Consider the following 18,289-nt stretch of genomic DNA (forward strand, 5'->3'; position numbering starts at 1 on the left):
AACCCCAGTGAATACAGGAGGTCCGCTGTAGTCTGGAGGTGGGAGACAACAGCCTGGGGCGAGCCCGCCTTTAACAGCCAGTCGTGGAGATAGGGGGAAGACTGTAACCCCCGATCTGCACAGATGAGCTGAGACCACCGCCATCACTTTCTTGAACACCTGAGGGGCACTGGTAAGGCCAAAGGGGAGCACGGTGAACTGAAAATGCTCATGGCCTACAGTGAACCGTAGGTAGCATCTGTGGGCTGGCAGGATGGGGATATGGAAATAGGCGTCCTCCAAGTCAAACGCCACCATCCAGTCTCCAGGGCGAGGGCCGACAGGACCTGAGCCAACATGAGCATTTTGAACTTCTTCCGGAGGAAGCGGTTGAAGGCCCTGAGGTCTAGGATAGGACGCAGGCCCTTGTCCGGCTCGGGCACCAGAAAGTAGCGGGAATAGCAACTACAAGCTACTTCTGGCGCAGGAACCCTTTTGATAGCTCCTTTGGCCAAGAGAGCTGAAACTTCCTGGCGGAGAAGCGCCAAATGATCCTCCGACATGGGTTCGAGAGACGTTGGTATGGAGGGAGGGGTAGTATCAAAGGGGAAGGAGTAGCTCCTTCAGACTATCTGCAAAACCCACCTGTCTGACGTGATGGATTCCCAGTGGGTTAGGTGATGGAGAATCCTGCCACCCACTGGCCGCTGATACACCTGGAACGTCAGACTAGGAGGGTTTGGAGGCTGCTGGCCCGCCCGCTGGCTCTCAGACCCGCATCGCTGGATCCCACGTCTGCGGGCACGCAGAGGCTGGGCAGCTTACGTGGAACGGTGGCTAGACTGGGCATGGTGGGGTGCCCTTTCCGTAGACACGAAAGGGGCGAAAGGCAGGCTGTGGTGGACGGGAGGATGCTGCGAGGCCTAAGGATCTGGCCCTAGCTCGAGAATCCTTAAAGTACTCCAGTGCAGAGTCTGCCTTGTCACCAAAAAGACAACGGCCATCTAAGGGCATGTCCAGCAAAGCTGCCTGAACACCCCCCCAAAAAGCCAGACGTCTTTAACCAGGCGTAGTGCCCAAGGGCTACCGATGTGGCATTCATTCTGCCCAGTGAGTCTGTGGTATCCAGTCCACAGCAAATCGTGAATTTTGCTGGGTCTCCCCCATCTGCCATGGCTTGGGAGAGAACAGCCCCGGCCTTCTCCAGGCAGTGAGGCAGCACTTGCACAACCGTATCCCAGATTGTATGGGAGTATCAGCCCAAGAGGCACTTGGTATTCGAGGACCGCAGTTCCAAGCTGGAAAGAGGAAGAGAACATGCGCTTCCCAAAATGATCCAGCTTCTTGGATTCCCTGTCTGGAGGAGCAGAAGGAAACGCGCCCTAGGAAGAAGCAGCTTGGGGAGGAAAATAGGATTGCCCTGAGGTGGGGGGTGGGCAATCGTCCGTTCCACAGGAGCCCCTGTGCTGGGCTTAGAACAAGTGCCCAGAAGGACGTCCGTGAGGGCTTCATTAAAGGGCAAGAGGGGTTCTGAGGAAGTTGTTGCAGGATCTTTGTCAAGAGATTAGTCCTGACTGCCACTGTAGGGAGCTCCAGGCCCAAGGTACCAGCTGCCCTAGGCACCATACCACCACATCGGACGCTCCCTCCTCCGTAGCCATGGTAGGGGGAGAAAGCATCCCAAGGTCTGGGGAAGTGTCCAGACCACTGGCGTCACCCAAATCCTCTCTCCAGTCCGGTTGTTCCAGCCAGTCTGCCAAAGGGCGCCAAGGAAGGTCAAGTAAGGTAGACTGGCGTCAAACAGATTCCAGGCCTGGATCCACGGGGTCCTTCCGGAGCCACCGGCATCGAAGGCCCAGGGCCCCAGACCGACTCCACAGGGCCCTAAGGCGCACCAGTGGAGTCGAGCTGCCCAAAGATGCGGTGGAGGTCTTCGTAGAATGTACGAAGCTTGGCAGGGTACGCCCCGGCTCCCGGAAACGGCAGGAGGCGTGGAGTCCTCCCTGAATCAGGCACTGGAGACGAAGCCTTGGAACGACGATGCTCCGGGTCTTGCGCCACGTCAGCTGACCGACAGGGAGAAGGAGAAGAGTGACAGTGCTTCGCCTTTTTCTTGTGCTAAGACTAGCCCAAGAAGTGCGCAGACATGGACAAGGTATGGTGGTCCGCGAACGGTCTAGAGACCTTCCCCTCAAACAAGACTGGGAACGACACAGAGCCGACTGCCAGGCCTCCAAGAGCTTTCGGGACCGCTACCACAAAGACTGCGGATTCATGGCCCAGCTGTCGGAGCACGACTTCGGGTCGTGGTTACTCTCCAGATACCAGAGGCACATGAGGTGAGGGTTTGTCACAGACATCAGCTTGTGACAGACCTCAGAAGGCTTGAAGCCAGTCCGACAATGGGATATCCCTCTGCACCAGGAGTCAATGACTTGAAAAAAGACGTCAACAAAAGTCGAAAAAAGTTTATAGTCAAAAAGTGACTAAGGGGCAGCTCTCTCCGGATCTGCGGTAGGCTGGCGCAGGAAAAGAAAGAACTGAAGTCAGCGCTTAGGGGCAGCACCTAAGTAGGCACCGCAACGTTAACTCGGCGACCACAACACCGACAAAGGACATGAGTCGACAGACGCCACCTACCGACGCGCAGGGGTACTTCTAATGAAAAAATTCGCCAGATGGAGTCGGACGCCTGGGGGTAATTCTAAAGGTAAGGAATCTGTAAATAACTCTCTTTCAGATAAGCCCCATATGAATACTTCGCTTTACTGAATTTGGCAATAACCATATTTAAAGAAAGTGAAATCAGCCATCCATAAGAAAATGTTCCTTACTTTCGGTAACAATAGATCTGTAAGAAACATTGGTCAGTGTCTTGCATGGCTCTGCGTTTCTGGCGCGGAATGTCTTGTACAGAACTGACGTATGCGCGTGAGGGCAGCGTCTAAGTAGCTGCTGCGACGTCATCCCAGCGACATGATGCAAACAACGGACGTGGAGTCGACCGACGCCCCCTTCCGACGTGCAGAGGTACTGATGACGAAATAACTTTCCGGACCCAGTTTGATGCTTGGGGGTAATTCTAAGGTAAGAAATCTATAACTAATGTGTTTCTTTCAGATAGGTTTCTACTGAAGCAAAATGGATACATTTGCTTTCAAACAGTAATAGTGTCATTTGGATGAAATAGCAGCAAATACCACACCAAACATTTTTTTTCTAAACATCCACCATGAGGAAAAATTAAGTCCAGAAGGAGGAAGTGTTACCTTGGAGGGTTGCCACGGAAGAATCTCATCAAATTCGATAATATTGGGTTCTGGCAGGTTCTAGCAACAGCAAACGAGACACACAGATGAACACACACAATAGCAGTCATCCAATTCTACATTATAAATCAGATCAGCCATGCATTCTCCCACTGTGCATTGTATGCACATTACCTCTCAGACTTACCTTTTGCTACTTTCAGAAATGCATAATACCACAGATGACACTTTTGCCTCAGCAGAATAAGTCATGCTTTGACTGACAAAAAGGTGGCCTCGAGGTAGGATCACGCTCTATAAACTTCTATTGGAGCATTTGTCTGATACCAAAAAAAATACCTCATTATCTGACATACAGCCCTCATCGCAATGAGGTGCAACAATGCCAGCATACAGAAAAAGTAAAGATATTAACCAAGTCCAAACTAACAATTAAGGTGTCCTGGTAAGCTAAAAAAGGGCAGGAACACCTGGTATAAAAGTCATGTTTCCGATATCCCGTTACCCAGCACTTTCCAGTATTTCCCAGACCTGAGAATGTTCAGGCAGACGTTTCCTTCTAGGTCTATATTTGGGTGGTACACCATCGTTTCACACTTCACCTTTGGAGGGTCGTGAGGATAGCCCTGTCCTACCTGCAAGCAAAAAATTGACATGTGAATTTAGACAGTTTATAGGGGACAAATATTTTTATTTTTTTAACTCAGGGGCTCTGCATTGCGGGAACATTAAGGTATGCAACTCACACAGAGGACTAAGAAAAAATTATCTGTAGGTTAGGAGTCCACTCTGCAAAAAAAAAAAAGCCTGTAGTGAGTCATATCTTGATAACGTGGGCAGATTAACCGATTTGGAGTTAATGTCGGATTTGCAATTTGTACATGAAATCTTGCCACAGACAGGTTAGTCCATATTTCAAGGTCTCTGAAACACTGAACAACGAGGATTCAGCTTTGGATTTCCTTGTCTGTATTTTAGCAGTATTAGTAATAAAGGCAATGGGGATGGTTCGTTAATTCCCCACTGCTGAACTAAGATATGATTTGTGAAAATCAATTCTAGATCTAGGGTCGGTTTAACACAACACAATTATTAGAGTAGAGCTATAAATTGGACAGTTTTAACTGGAACACTGTACAACATAGGCATGAGTTGCGCAATCTACCATGACACTATAGTAAAGTTAATCTTGACAATATTGTTTGTATGAAACAATTAATGGTGAGGAGAAAAAATGTGGAGAGAAAAATGACAACTGTTGGTCACTAGGTTGTAAGGAACTGCATGTTACGCATGAGGAAAAGTTCCAATTTGTGGGACATTAGCACAGACCGTGAATATATAGTTTCCATGTAGAAGGGGCTACCACCACTTAAGTGTTATCGTTCCATGCAGCCCAAGGTAATCTAGTGATAAGCAGTATATAATGATAAAAAGCATCAATTTGTCGATAACAAGGAAACCGCTGTCAATCTCACCTTAAAACTAAAAACAAACTTCCCTCCTTTGTAGAAGCCCTGCAAGATATAAATACAAGCTACATGAGTGGGTATAAAAAAATTAAGTGCATGTTAAAATCAACTGTTGCAGTACAAAGGAGTTAAACACAACGTTTGATTAAAGAGATTCATAAAGAACATCCACAGGTTTTCCAGGTAAGGCTTCTCACTCTGACACATGAATATAATAAGGTGCTGCTTTTACAAACCAGCACAGGGTATTTCCTTTTGCAAGCGAGGACCAAAAACCCACAAAGTGTGAAGAACAGGAAAAATGTATCGATAGCTCATGTGCATTCAACAACATACTGAATTGTGAACCATGCTGGGAGAACAAACTACTGGTTGCGTCCAATACTACAATAGATGACAACAAAAATAAAAACCAGTAAAGCTTATTTCTAACTTCTCAGTATTCGTCAATTATTTACCATTAACATCAGCTTAAAAAAAATAATAATAATTCTGCATTACTTGCTTCTGAAAAAACATTTCAGCGAGAGAATATCCATAGTGGCAACTCATTAACCAATGCAGCAAGTTTTTATTAAGTCTTCACTGATGGAAATAATCATGCTCTGTTCATAACAAAAACGTGGATATTCATTAGAGACTTGCAAAAAACACGTTCTAGGGACGACTTCTAAGGTTAACAACAAGCATTGGCAAAAAGCCAAACCGAGCTCACATTTTGGAACCATTATTGATTTTGCTAATGCAGCTAGCCAGTGCTGATAAAGATAAAAATAAAATTAAAAAACACACACACACGCAGCAAGATGATGGGGTTCCAAGCCATTTCATAGGTGCGCGTCTCCACAACCAATAATTGAGGCTCCTTTTAAAAAAAAATTATTTACCAATCCTAGGTATAGGAGTTTGTAGTATTTTCTCTAGGTTTATGTCTCAGACGCCCATTGTCAGCTATGGAATCTGGTCTGTGTTTGTATTCTGTATTCCATTAGAACCTTAACCCCTTCAGTGCCCATGACGAGATAGTCTCGTCATGAACCCCGCCCGCTAATGAAACGCCCGGCACAGGGCGTGGAAAGGGCGGGGCACTGAAGAGGTTAAGCTACGTTGTCAGTTGCTGGTGGCTTTCGTGTCAACACGCTGCTGCTCAGTACCTGCTTGTTATAAATAAACTCTTTTTTCCAACACATAGAAGATTGTGCCCACTTACTACAAATTTGTTGGCAATGATCGTCAGGTACTGTAGAACCCACAAGGCACCCTCGTTACTGAACTGTTACGATAAGAGACTGCAGTTACAGGAGCAGAGAAGAATTTACATTTCATTGTGCTGCCGTACTGTTGTCCGAAATATTTGGTGAGGAGACGCTCAAGGCAGTGTTTAACTGCGGTGCAGTGCGGTCTATGACTGATTACTTTAACGGAGGTAAAGAAATCAGTTATTTTTAAAGTCTACGACGCATTCGCAACGGAAGAAACAGTAGCGGTGTTCATCACTAGTCTTTGCGCATCACCATCGGAAGGCATTTCAGATACGCAGCCTACGTGAGGTTGGAGTCGACCATTTTGGAAGGTGGTTGGCAACTAAAATTGTGGTCGACAACTAAAATTGTGGTTGGCTGTTTTGCAGGCTGTCTACGTAATCTACGTGTCGGCCATTTTAGAGCATGGTATTAGCAGAGTATTAGCATTGCCCGTGGTTCCTAATTGTCCAGGAGTCGTGCCGTCCTTCATCGCAAATAAAACAAGCATTTACAATGCAATATGTCTCGCATTTGCGAGAATTTGAGCGATTGGAACTGTAAATGACAATGACTTTTTGATTTACGTATTGGTATTGAAAACAAATAAAAGGCATTGTCATTTACAATGCCAAAAGCATAAATGCGCGCAAATACGAGAACTTTTGTATAGCAAATGCGTGTTTATTTTTACTTCCAACAGGGCCCAATCAAAGGCCAAATTTAAAGGGCCATCAGCCCTTCTATGTTTAACACCACAGCTAGTTAGCAAGTTGAAATAGTGTGCAGCGTGCTAGGATTGGCGCCGGTTATTGCGCGTATCGAGTCGGATTACTGTGTTACAGTTTATTTGGGTTCCAAACCTTTTATTGCTGCAGGGGTGCAATCAATAAATTCATACTAAGTGCCGAGCCAGAGATGAACCATGGTTCTGACTTGGCTCCAAGAGCATATGCATCACTCGACCTTTGACAATGATTGGCTTGCAAATAGTGCAACAGACATGATACATAACATATGTTAAAGTAAAAGCTGGAAAATACTCCAATCCAAGGCCACTTTACACATTGGAATCCCTCCCACTGCCAGGTAACTTACACGCTGTATTTCGGCCATGGGACAAGCTGTTTGTGTTCCGGAAGTGTAAATGCAGTTCGTCAGAGATCAACAACGGACAGTTGGTATTTGGCTGAATTTTATGGATAGTTCGTGTAAGTAGTGACGAAATGAAAATCTTCCCTTTAATAATTTTTATTCACACAGCCATATGGATGTTTTCTGTACAAAATGGTCAGCAGAACACAACTATCTCAGGCCACCAAAACAGTATATTGTCGCTTATGCGGTAAGCCAAAATAAGTAGAGTAATATGGGAGTATTAAGTCAGTGCTGTACTCGAGATTTCATTTTAAATTCCTGCAAATTCTGGTCCACGTCCTTTGCTATGGGCAGCATTACTCCGTAACAAAGTATGTGATAGAGTGATACTCATGTTCAGCTAATTGTCTTAGTCTTCATTAGCCAGTAAGGCATCGCAGTGGTTTAGTCCAGGGTGACGATATTCTACCAACAATGTCTAAATACCCATCACCCAAATGTGAATTTGTAAAGTTAGAAGTGAATTTGGATTACCAACTCACAAAAGTGTATCCTGATTCTCAAGAGAAATTGTTCGCAAAGTCTGAGATCCAGTTAACAGGGGACCACCAGCATACTTGCCACCCCAACTGATATATGCGGTAGGTTAACGGTTTCAGGCAGCCGTACACCCTATAGATTTTGCTTAGTGATTTGCAGCTGTTTGCTGTGCTGAAGGATTTTTTTTGCCCACGTGCCCAAGTACAGAGTTTACAAAACAATAAACACGCCATATGCTTAGCAAACGAGAACCCAGAAGGACAGCCTCTTCAGGACTGTTACTACTACTTATTATTAGTATGTGATTTTATATTACGCGGACTTGGCCCAATGACATTATAGCGGTTTACAAGAGAGCAGGAAGTACATTCTGGTTAACAAACAAAAAGAAACCTATTAGCAACAGTAAAACAAAGGATCAAACGGTTCTTACCAGCATGGATGCTACAGTTGAAGAAGTACTTAGCTAGCTATCATAAACGAGCGCTCGCCAGGCAGCCTATGACGTTTACGGCTTTTTCTGCCGTCCCACTTGGACAGCCTCGCCTGCTTTCCTTCTTTTTCTTATCTTTATGGGGCCATGTGTTTAGCCCCATAAAGATAAGAAACCTTTTACTTCAGAAGGAAAGCAGGCGAGGCTGTCCAAGTGGGACGGCAGAAAAAGCCGAACGAAAACGTCACTACCAGCTCTTTTCCAATGGCTGGCCACCGTTTAGCATAAACGGTGACACCGGCCAATGGAAAAGAGGGGCGGGGCTTAAAGCCCTTTACAGAAAAGACCTAAAAACATTAAATCTCGCCAGCGAGACTGCGCATGTGCACAGCCCACGCTGGCGAGACCTAAAAATATATTCATGGGAGTTGACAGCGCGGTGATGCGCACACCATTGATGTGACTACCATTTGTGCATTCCTGAGTGAATATTTCACAGTGATATGCACACTGCTAAGAAAAATTTATTTTGCAGCAGTGTGTGGTGAGTCTTATGTGCGGTGACGCGCACACCTTGTAGGACAGCTATAGTATTATCAATTTTCATGTTAAAAATTGTTAGGAAAATTCGAATTTAAAAAGTTAAACTTTAGTCAGTATCACAGCATGCAATCGGTTGCTGTTCCACCATCTTTCCTGGAGACACCAAGTAATCCACCTATTGTGTGGAAAAAATGGTATGATGTTTTTGCTACTTATTTGGGAGCAATAGGTGCATCAAGAAAACACCAAGAAAGGAAGAAATGTTTGTTGTTACATTGTCTTGGCCTTGAGGGCAGAACAATCTTCAAACAGTTACCACCTCTAGTAAGAGTTCAAGGCGAAGAAGAAATTGATGAATATCTTGAAACTGTAAAAAAAAACATGAACTACGTTTTGATGTTTAGCCAAGCCTAGCAGTTATTTGTCATACATTTTTTTTTAAGAGGGAACAAGTGTCAGGAGAAAATGTGGACACTTATTTCGGCGCTCAGGCAATTAAGCGCAGACTGTCAGTTTGAGGGTTTTACAGATTAGTTAATTAGGGATCAGTACATCTGCAAGTGCACCGACAATATGATTCAACAGAAATTATTTATAGGGAATCCTTCGCTAGAAGAAACTGTCCGCACAGCAAAGAGCATTGAACTGTCTAAAGTGTCAGTAAATGAGTTGGAAAAGAAGACGGTGAGACAGTTTGGGTTGTTAGAGTCAGATTTTAAGGCAACGCAAATACCACGTACAGAAAAAAAATTCTTTAATAAACATCCTGACTTGTGTTTTAGGCGTGGGAATGGTTCCCGCGCAAAAGGAAACCAGCTTTGCCCGGCTAAAAATGTAATGTGCAGAAATTGTGACAAATTTGGACATTTTGCAAAAATATGTCAAAGTGCTAAACATGCTGGTCGTGGGCAAGTAAACAGATCTGAGCAGTACGGATGGGGTTGCGAATGTAACAGAATATATACACATAATGACTCTGTGAAATTCAGGACGATTTAAGAGATATGGTTATGGTAGTGAACGATGGGCAAGTTATTGTTGGGGATACCTCTACATGTGTTGATCCTATGTTGAAATTGGTGTGGGAGATAAAAAACTGAACTTGTAAATAGATTCTGGCGCAAAAACTGCTATGATTACTCAAGAGTTATTTTTAGAAACTTGGTATGATCGCTGTTTGGAACCTCACCGACAGACATTCTAGAATTCAAAAGGAAGGAAAATTCTGGGTAACGTCTATGTGGCCATCAAAGGGCTGTCTATCTTAGGGTGGTTCCACCAAGGATAGTTTCAAATGGCCCTCAGACCTGGTACTAAGGAACAAGGTAGTGTGGTAAATTCCATGGACTACACGGATCGCATTATTAAAGAGCACCCTACAGTTTTTGGTGGGGGTCCAGGGCAAAATTATAGGGTTCACGCATGAAATTAGAGTAAAGGATGGTGCCATCCCTGTGAAACACAAATGGTGTGCCTCTTAGCGTTAGAGACAGTTTGGAAAAAGAACTCAATGAGCTATGTGCTATGGGGATTATAGAGTCCATCGAGTATTCACTATGGCTTTCACCTTCAGTTGTTGCGAGAGAAAAAAACTGGTGATTTGCGTGTTTGTGTTGATCTTCGCAGTCTGAATAAGAACATCTGGTTTGATTGGCATCCTCTTCCAAGAATAAATTAATTGTTGGCAATGACTAAAGGGTCCAGATGGTTCACTAAATTAGATCTTGCATCAGCCTATAACCAGGTAGTGTCGGATCCATCTTCAAAGCATTTAACAGCATTCGTGTCCACCCATTGGTTCGTACCAATACTGTAGGATGCCGTTTGGCCTAGTGTCAGCGGCAGCTGTTTTTCAAAGAATAATGAGTCAGATGTTGAAGGGTGTTACTGTAGTTGCAGTCTTTCAGGACGATGGATTGATTTTTGGTGAGACTAGAGTGAGTCATAAGTCATTCAAACAGGTTTTGGGTATCATGCAGGAGAAAGGGGTGGTTCTTAAGACTGAAAAATGTTTAATTCTCAAGGATAAAGTAGAGTATCTCGGACATGTTGTGTCAACATGGTGTGGAGCCAAGACCAGATTTAGTCCAAGCTATCGTTGATGCAAGAGCACCTGATGATCAGGTTGGTTTGAAGTCTTTCATTGGTCTCTGTGAATTTTACTCAAGGTTCGTACAGGATTATGCTTCAAAGGTTAAACCCCTTACTAACGTGTTAAAGAAAAATGTACCTTTTAATGGGGACACAGCTGTCAGGAAGCGTTTGATTGGATAAAATCACAGTTGGTTGGTGATTGATTTCTCAAACCGTTTGATCCAAGCAAAAAATTTACCATCACTGTTGATGCTAGCGGATTTGGGTTGGGAGCTATTATCACAAGTTAATAGTGATACAGAAAACACTTTGGGTTTTGCCTCCAGGGTTCTGAGAGTCAGAAACAAATTTTTCTGTTATAGAGAAGGAATTGTTAGCCTGTTGTTGGGCAATCAGGAAGTTTTATCCCTATATCTGGGACAACCATTTTGTGTTGCAAACTTATCAGTCCACTGGTTTCTATTCTTTCAGGAGAAAAGACGAAGGAGCATACACCTAGAATTGCGAGACTCTCACCGAAATTGTTGCAATACAATTTCGATGTGATAGATCTACCAGGTTTTAAGAAGATGAGAGCAGACTTTTGTCAAGATTTCCTGTAGCAGAGTCTGATACTTATTTGGTAAAAGATGAAGATCAAGATGATTGTTTTGTTGCCTTCATTCATGTGGAAGATGTGTGCTATAAGTGAATCAGAGTGGAGGAGAGAGTTGGCTAAGGATGATGTGCTTGTGCAGGTCATCAAGTATGTCAAAGAAGGGTGGCCAAAAGAGAAAAATGTCACGTATCATCTTCAGACGTTTGTTAAAGTTTCAGAGGAACTCACCGTTGGAGATGGCATCCTGATGGGAGGACAGAGGTGGATAACCCTGAAAGTTTAAAAAAAAGGATTGTGTGGTGCACATGAAGGACATTTAGGTAAGACTTTAACTAGACGCTGAGTAAGAGGTTTTCTGGTGGCCACAGATGGACGTTGGAGTTGATGATCTTATTTATAAGTGTGTGGTTTGTGGGGGTTCAGAGAAAAGTCTCAAAGTGAGGGTCCCTCCCATGCAACCTGTTGATTTCCCAGATAGACCATGGGGAAAAGAATCGGTATCGATCTCATCGGTCCTTTCAATTTACTTCCTGCCTCTTCTAGGTTTGCTGTTGTAGCAATTGACTATTACTCTAAGTGGTCTGACGTTCGGTTCTTAGGTGAGCCAACTTCCAAGGTTTTCCATCATCCATTATTTCTGATAATGGTGTACAATTTGTCAGCGTTGAGTTTCAAAACTTTCTTAAACGGGGGGTATTGTTCACCACAAGAATTTTCTATATCATCTCCAAACTAATGGGTTAGTAGAACGTATGAATAGGCTTTTGACTGTGTGCAGTGGGCAATTGCCAGCAAGTGTGTTGTACAAAATGCTGTGCAGTCCATGCTTTGGTTCTACCGCACAACTCCCCACTCTTGCACCAGAATTTCATCTTTTGAGCTTAAGAGGCAGGAAAGGAAGCCTTCACCCAAAATTTGTCCAGCGTGGATGTCAAAATGGGTTAAAATGAATGTTATGGATGATGTTGATGAATTTGTTAGGATGAATGTGGGGAAGGCCCAGGAACGACAAAAAATGTATTGTGATGAAAGGAAGAAAAACTATTCCTCATAAGATCATGGTTGGTGATACAGTGCGTATTAAGTCTCCTGTCCACACAACAAAAGGACAAATGAAGTTTTCTGAACCCCTTATAGTAGATAAGGTATGTGGAAATGCCATCAGAGTTAATAACAAGAATTGGTGGAACATGGCCAAAGTGGTCAAGTTGAAGAATCAGCAAAAATGTGATACTAAAACCGGTGTGAAAGAGCATACAGAGAGATGTATTAATAATAGTTCTTTGGGTTCAGTATCCCGCAATTTGAGTGAAGGTTGTTCTGATCTTCCACATAGGAGCAAGCGTCACTGCAATGTTCCAATGAGATTCTGCTGAACTGTTCATCCTTGTTGGTGCTAATGTCACTGCCATGTTCGGATAAGTCTTTGCAGGATTAATGGTCTTAGCTGTATAAGCTTTTGGTAGTGTATTTTGTTTAGTTTTTTTGGCCTTGTTTTGTTTACTTGTTCTTATTGTATATAGACATTACTTATTTTTGTTTTCCTTTGGTTCTTTTTATAAAGAACATTTCTGGAAGGAGAAGATAATGTAGTATTTTCTCTAGGTTTGTCTCTGAAGTCCAGTGTCAGCTGTGGAATCCTGTCTCTGTTTGTATTCTGTATTCTATTAGAACCTTAAGCTAGGTTGTCAGTTGCTGGTGGCTTTCGTGTCAACACGCTGCGGTGAAGTACCTGCTTGTTATAAATAAAACTCTTGTATCAACACATAGAAGATTGTGTCCACTTATTACATCGTTGGGGGACAAGGGATCAAAAGAAGCCCTTGAGCATGGGCCACAGGGAGCCCAAAAAATAAAGAAGCTAGGGAAGGATGAGGGAGGAACAGGGACCTAGCACAAGCAGACTCTGGGAAGGTGATTCTGGCAGAATTTGAGTGCTCAATGTGAGCAGTGGAAGGATACAAGTCAAAGGATCTATTCTTTGCTCTAGGAAATGGATAAGCTGAAGAAGGGCAAGAACAAACAGAAGATGGACAAGGAAAGCCATCATTAAACTACAAAGAAAATAAGAGTGACAAATGGAACCAATGTAAAGCAATGGGTTGGGCTAAAGCTCATGGTAGGTTTGGTATAGTACACAACAGGCTTTCACCTACCAAACATCTATCGGATATATAATTGGCAAGAACTAAAAATGCACTAATACTAACAACTTCACTAGCACCAAGACATCTGAATAGTGTGCACTCCTCAAATGTATTCATTGTACTGCCACACCTGCCCAGAAGACCACGAACAACAAAGCACCGCTCCAATGCATCATGCTCAATGCCCGCTCCCTCTGCAAACACGCCACTGAAATCTGGTACACCATCACCACCCTCTCCTCTTATGTGGCCCTCATCACCAAAACGTAGGTTAACCCCTCCTTGAACCCTGACATCGCTACCACCACTCCTGATGCCTACAAGATGATACACCAAGACAGCACCAACAAACATGGAAGAGGAATTGCCATAATTCAAGGACACCATCCGATGCACCGTCATCAACTACGACCCAACCTCTCTCATGAGACACTTCAACTTGTGACTAATGCCAAGAACACGATAAGAGACACCCTTGCTTACTGACCCCCAGTACCCTAACCAGCTTTTAGCATCACCATCTCCAACCTCACTGCCCCCCTAACCATCCACTCCCACCACTACTTCCTACTCAGCGATCATAATTTCCACCGACGACCCTGACGATGCCAACTCCAACATTTTCCTAGGAGAACCTGAACACTGACCTCGCTGAACTCACTCACAAGTCAGACACTCTACACCATTTTCACCTCCAGCGACAGAATCAAATTCACCCATGTCACAGAACTCACCTGGACTGACCACGCAATTGTTCACTCACCATCTCGGACGCCCAGCATACCATAGCCAAGCACAACAGCACCACCCACCGCAGCTAGGGCAAGGTAATCGAGACCCGATGGACAGGTCCTCAGCTCCACACAACCCGAAACTTCAGCAGACCTTGACCACGTCATGCAGAACCTTTCCGCCTGGATCACCAAATGCGCCGACAGTCGTCCCACTGAAACTAGCAAAAGCCAACAAAATCTGAAAACAAGCCAGCTGGTACCCTCCAGTGCTCAAAACCACCAAGCACATCTGCTACTGACTCGAGAAGTGATGGCACATGAGTAAGGACCCCTCCGAAAGAGCCACTCACTAAGCAGCTTTGAGCAAATACCACTTGCACATTAAGAGAGCAGGCATCAATGGCCACATTGACACTGCTGACACTGCGGCCAACCACATGAAGGAACTCTTCAAAATAGTGATGGAATTCTCCAAGCAGACAACCTCAGAGATAACAATCCAACCCTTCCAAGAACTGTGCAACATCCTTTGGAACCACTTCCACAGCAAGACTGCCATCATCTACAACAATTTCAACCCCCAACTCACAGCCTCAGCCAACCAGCGAACACCAGCTAAACGATCACAACCTGGTCTCTGCTCACAATTCTGTCCACCACAGCCATCATGTCCTCCATCCACTGCAGGGTACTCACGACCCAAGCCCGCAACCTCTCTTCAACCTCGAAAACAACCCAATCTGCACAGAATTCACCAGCATCCTCAACACCTCCATCCCCACAGCAACCTTCCCTGACAGACAAACAAGCAAAGGTCAGACCCCTCCTAAAGAAACCCTCTGCCAACCCCAGCTACCTTAAACATTACTGACTGATCTCCCTCCTTCCCTACCCAGCTAAAGTTCTTGAGAAAGCCCTCAACCAACAGCTCACCGAATACCTGGAATAGAACCACCAATGATGCCTCACAATCGGGATTCCGGGCCAACCACAGCATGAGACCGTGCTGATTGTGGCCACAAATTACATCGGAATTCTCCTCGACTGTGCAGAAACTGTGGCACTGATCCTCCTCGACCTCTCTGCTGCGTACGACAGACTCTACGACAGACTCTACGACAGACTCTACGACAGACTCTACGACAGACTCTACGACAGACTCTACGACAGACTCTACGACAGACTCTACGACAGACTCTACGACAGACTCTACGACAGACTCTACGACAGACTCTACGACAGACTCTACGACAGACTCTACGACAGACTCTACGACAGACTCTACGACAGACTCTACGACAGACTCTACGACAGACTCTACGACAGACTCTACGACAGACTCTACGACAGACTCTACGACAGACTCTACGACAGACTCTACGACAGACTCTACGACAGACTCTACGACAGACTCTACGACAGACTCTACGACAGACTCTACGACAGACTCTACGACAGACTCTACGACAGACTCTACGACAGACTCTACGACAGACTCTACGACAGACTCTACGACAGACTCTACGACAGACTCTACGACAGACTCTACGACAGACTCTACGACAGACTCTACGACAGACTCTACGACAGACTCTACGACAGACTCTACGACAGACTCTACGACAGACTCTACGACAGACTCTACGACAGACTCTACGACAGACTCTACGACAGACTCTACGACAGACTCTACGACAGACTCTACGACAGACTCTACGACAGACTCTACGACAGACTCTACGACAGACTCTACGACAGACTCTACGACAGACTCTACGACAGACTCTACGACAGACTCTACGACAGACTCTACGACAGACTCTACGACAGACTCTACGACAGACTCTACGACAGACTCTACGACAGACTCTACGACAGACTCTACGACAGACTCTACGACAGACTCTACGACAGACTCTACGACAGACTCTACGACAGACTCTACGACAGACTCTACGACATCTGCATACAGCAAAGTGGATCGCCTCTTTCCTGACAGGATGCACACAAAGCATCCGACTACCTCCCTTCACCTCTGCACCCAAGGACATAATTTGTGGTGCAACTCAAGGATCATTCCTCAGCCTCACCCTGTTCAAAAATATACATGAACCGCCCACTTTTTGCAGTTGTCATCAGATCACATGGACTCAACAATCTCCTACACAGACATAAAACTAATCCTCACTCACCAAGGATCCCGCCAACAGCAAAAACAACTTCTGCAACGCCATGACCAATGTAGCCAAATGGATGAGAGACAACTGGCTAAGACTCAACTGACAAAAAAGAAGCACTGATCTTTGGGAAGAATGCCTCCGTATGGGACCATAACTGAACTCGGTCCAGCACCAACACAGACAGACCATGCACGCAACCTGGGCATCATCCTCGACAGCACACGGACCATAAAACGACAAGCCAACGCAGTCGCAGTCTCCTGCTTCCACACCCTTTGCATGCTCAGCAGAATCTTTAGATAGGTCCCAATTAACACCAGGAAGACCGTCATACAGGTGCTCGCCACCAGCCGCCTCAACTTTGGTAATGCCCTCTACGCCAGAATTTCCATCCAGCTCCTCCAAAGACTCCAGACCATTAAGCCCGACTCATCCTGGACCTCCACAAACAGACCCACATCACCCTCACCACAGAAACCTCCACATCAAAAGAGATGCCAGCTCAAGATCCTCATTCATGCATACAAAGCCCTACACTATCAAGGACTATCCTACATCAACCATCAACTGAACTTCTTTCGGCCCGCAAGACACCTGCGATCCGCTTCACGTGCCCTTGCACCCCCTGCATCTGTCACAGCTGCAGAGGGTGACGCTCCTTATCCAACATAGTTGCCCAGACCTGGAAATACCTGACCCTCCACCTCCAAACAGCACCCTTGCAGACAGAAACTCAAGACCTGGCTTTTCAATGAAGACAAGCCACCCTCAGCACCCTGATACCCATAGGGCTGACAGTGCTAAACAAATGCTAATTGATGTAACATTTTACAGACATGATTGCACAGATAACAAGAAAGAGGGAGAAGAAAGGCAGCATCAATCAGCCTAGGCATTGGTAGAGATTGTGCATAATTTTCGGACCTAAGTTAGGCCTTCTAGGAGCAAAATAGGTTGAGGGAGCCCACATGGTCTCACAGCACACACCTCTGAAAAGCACATGCCTGAAGAATGCCACTCAGCCCACTTTAACGGGGGTGATGTGCCAGGATGTGGAATTAAGGTCAGACCCCATGCAGAGTGAAGCAACAGATGATGCACTATGCTATCCTAACACTGCTGCTATAGCTGCACCAAAGGTCATAAACATTTGGTCTGACTAATGCAGAGTACGGATTTGGTTCAGTCCAGATGAAAGCACAATGGTCTTGTTCAGATGAAACTCTGCAACACTACTTTGGGAAGAAGGGCAAATCGGGAGAACAATCTTATGTCTATAAACATCATAAAGGGCTCAAATGTACAAAGGGTTTGAAGCTCTCTTGCGTGCACATGCAATTTTATAGCTACTATGAAAGGCATCTCCAACAACATTTTAAGCCACATTAGATGAGAAGGCTTGTGCACAAGTCTGACTAAAACTCAAAGGGTCAGTGGAAGGTTGTACCAAAGGAAATAAGTGCATCAAACAAGTGATGTGCCTCTTGACGGCCTTCTTAGCTGTTGGCAAATACTCTCAGGACTGTACTCGTAGGCTCCAATAGCTATTAAGTAACTCTTAAGGGTGTCCTTAGCCAGATGGCGCAAAAAGGGCACTGCACAATCCACCGGGTATTTCAATGCATTAATTTTCTTTACTGAAGCCCAATGACAGAACCACTGCGATTTACTTTTCATATCGGATTTTAATTGAGGAGTAATTGGCTGCAGTGAGAACACCCAGTTTCTAGGTCCAACCTTGGTGCTAGAAAATCATATCAAACAGACTGTTCGCTAAAGCTGTAGGATTCTCCCTCCAGCCATCCATGGAAAGAAAGCCCACCTAAACAAAGTAAAGTAGATCAGAGTACAATAAATCAAGAAGGCCTGGCTTGTGGTTATAGCAAGTACAGACATATAAACCTCAGTAAACATGAGATTATGTTTCAACTTCTGGAGAACTTTCGGAATCAGTGGGGGTG

The 18,289-nt window shown here is 45.0% G+C and overlaps 1 protein-coding gene across 5 annotated transcripts in view; it reads right to left on the minus strand.

Annotated features, from left to right (window-relative positions):
* UBE2M (ubiquitin conjugating enzyme E2 M) overlaps positions 1 to 18,289 on the minus strand; it is a 151,993-nt gene that overhangs the window by 29,109 nt on the left and 104,595 nt on the right. For 2 of the 5 annotated variants that reach the window (XM_085616659.1, XM_085616661.1), the window contains exons 3-5: positions 4,727 to 4,765; positions 3,780 to 3,883; positions 3,249 to 3,308 (exon numbers count right to left, since the gene is read on the minus strand). In XM_085616659.1, coding sequence (XP_085472785.1) covers positions 3,249 to 3,308; positions 3,780 to 3,883; positions 4,727 to 4,765 — 203 coding nt within the window. Of the gene's footprint in view, positions 1 to 3,248; positions 3,309 to 3,764; positions 3,884 to 4,726; positions 4,766 to 18,289 lie in introns of all 5 variants that reach the window. The other 3 variants (XM_085616660.1, XM_085616662.1, XR_014966489.1) reach the window with 2 other exon arrangements.

This window comes from Triturus cristatus, chromosome 7, assembly GCF_964204655.1.
Source record: "Triturus cristatus chromosome 7, aTriCri1.1, whole genome shotgun sequence".
Taxonomy (NCBI): Eukaryota; Metazoa; Chordata; class Amphibia; order Caudata; family Salamandridae; genus Triturus; species Triturus cristatus.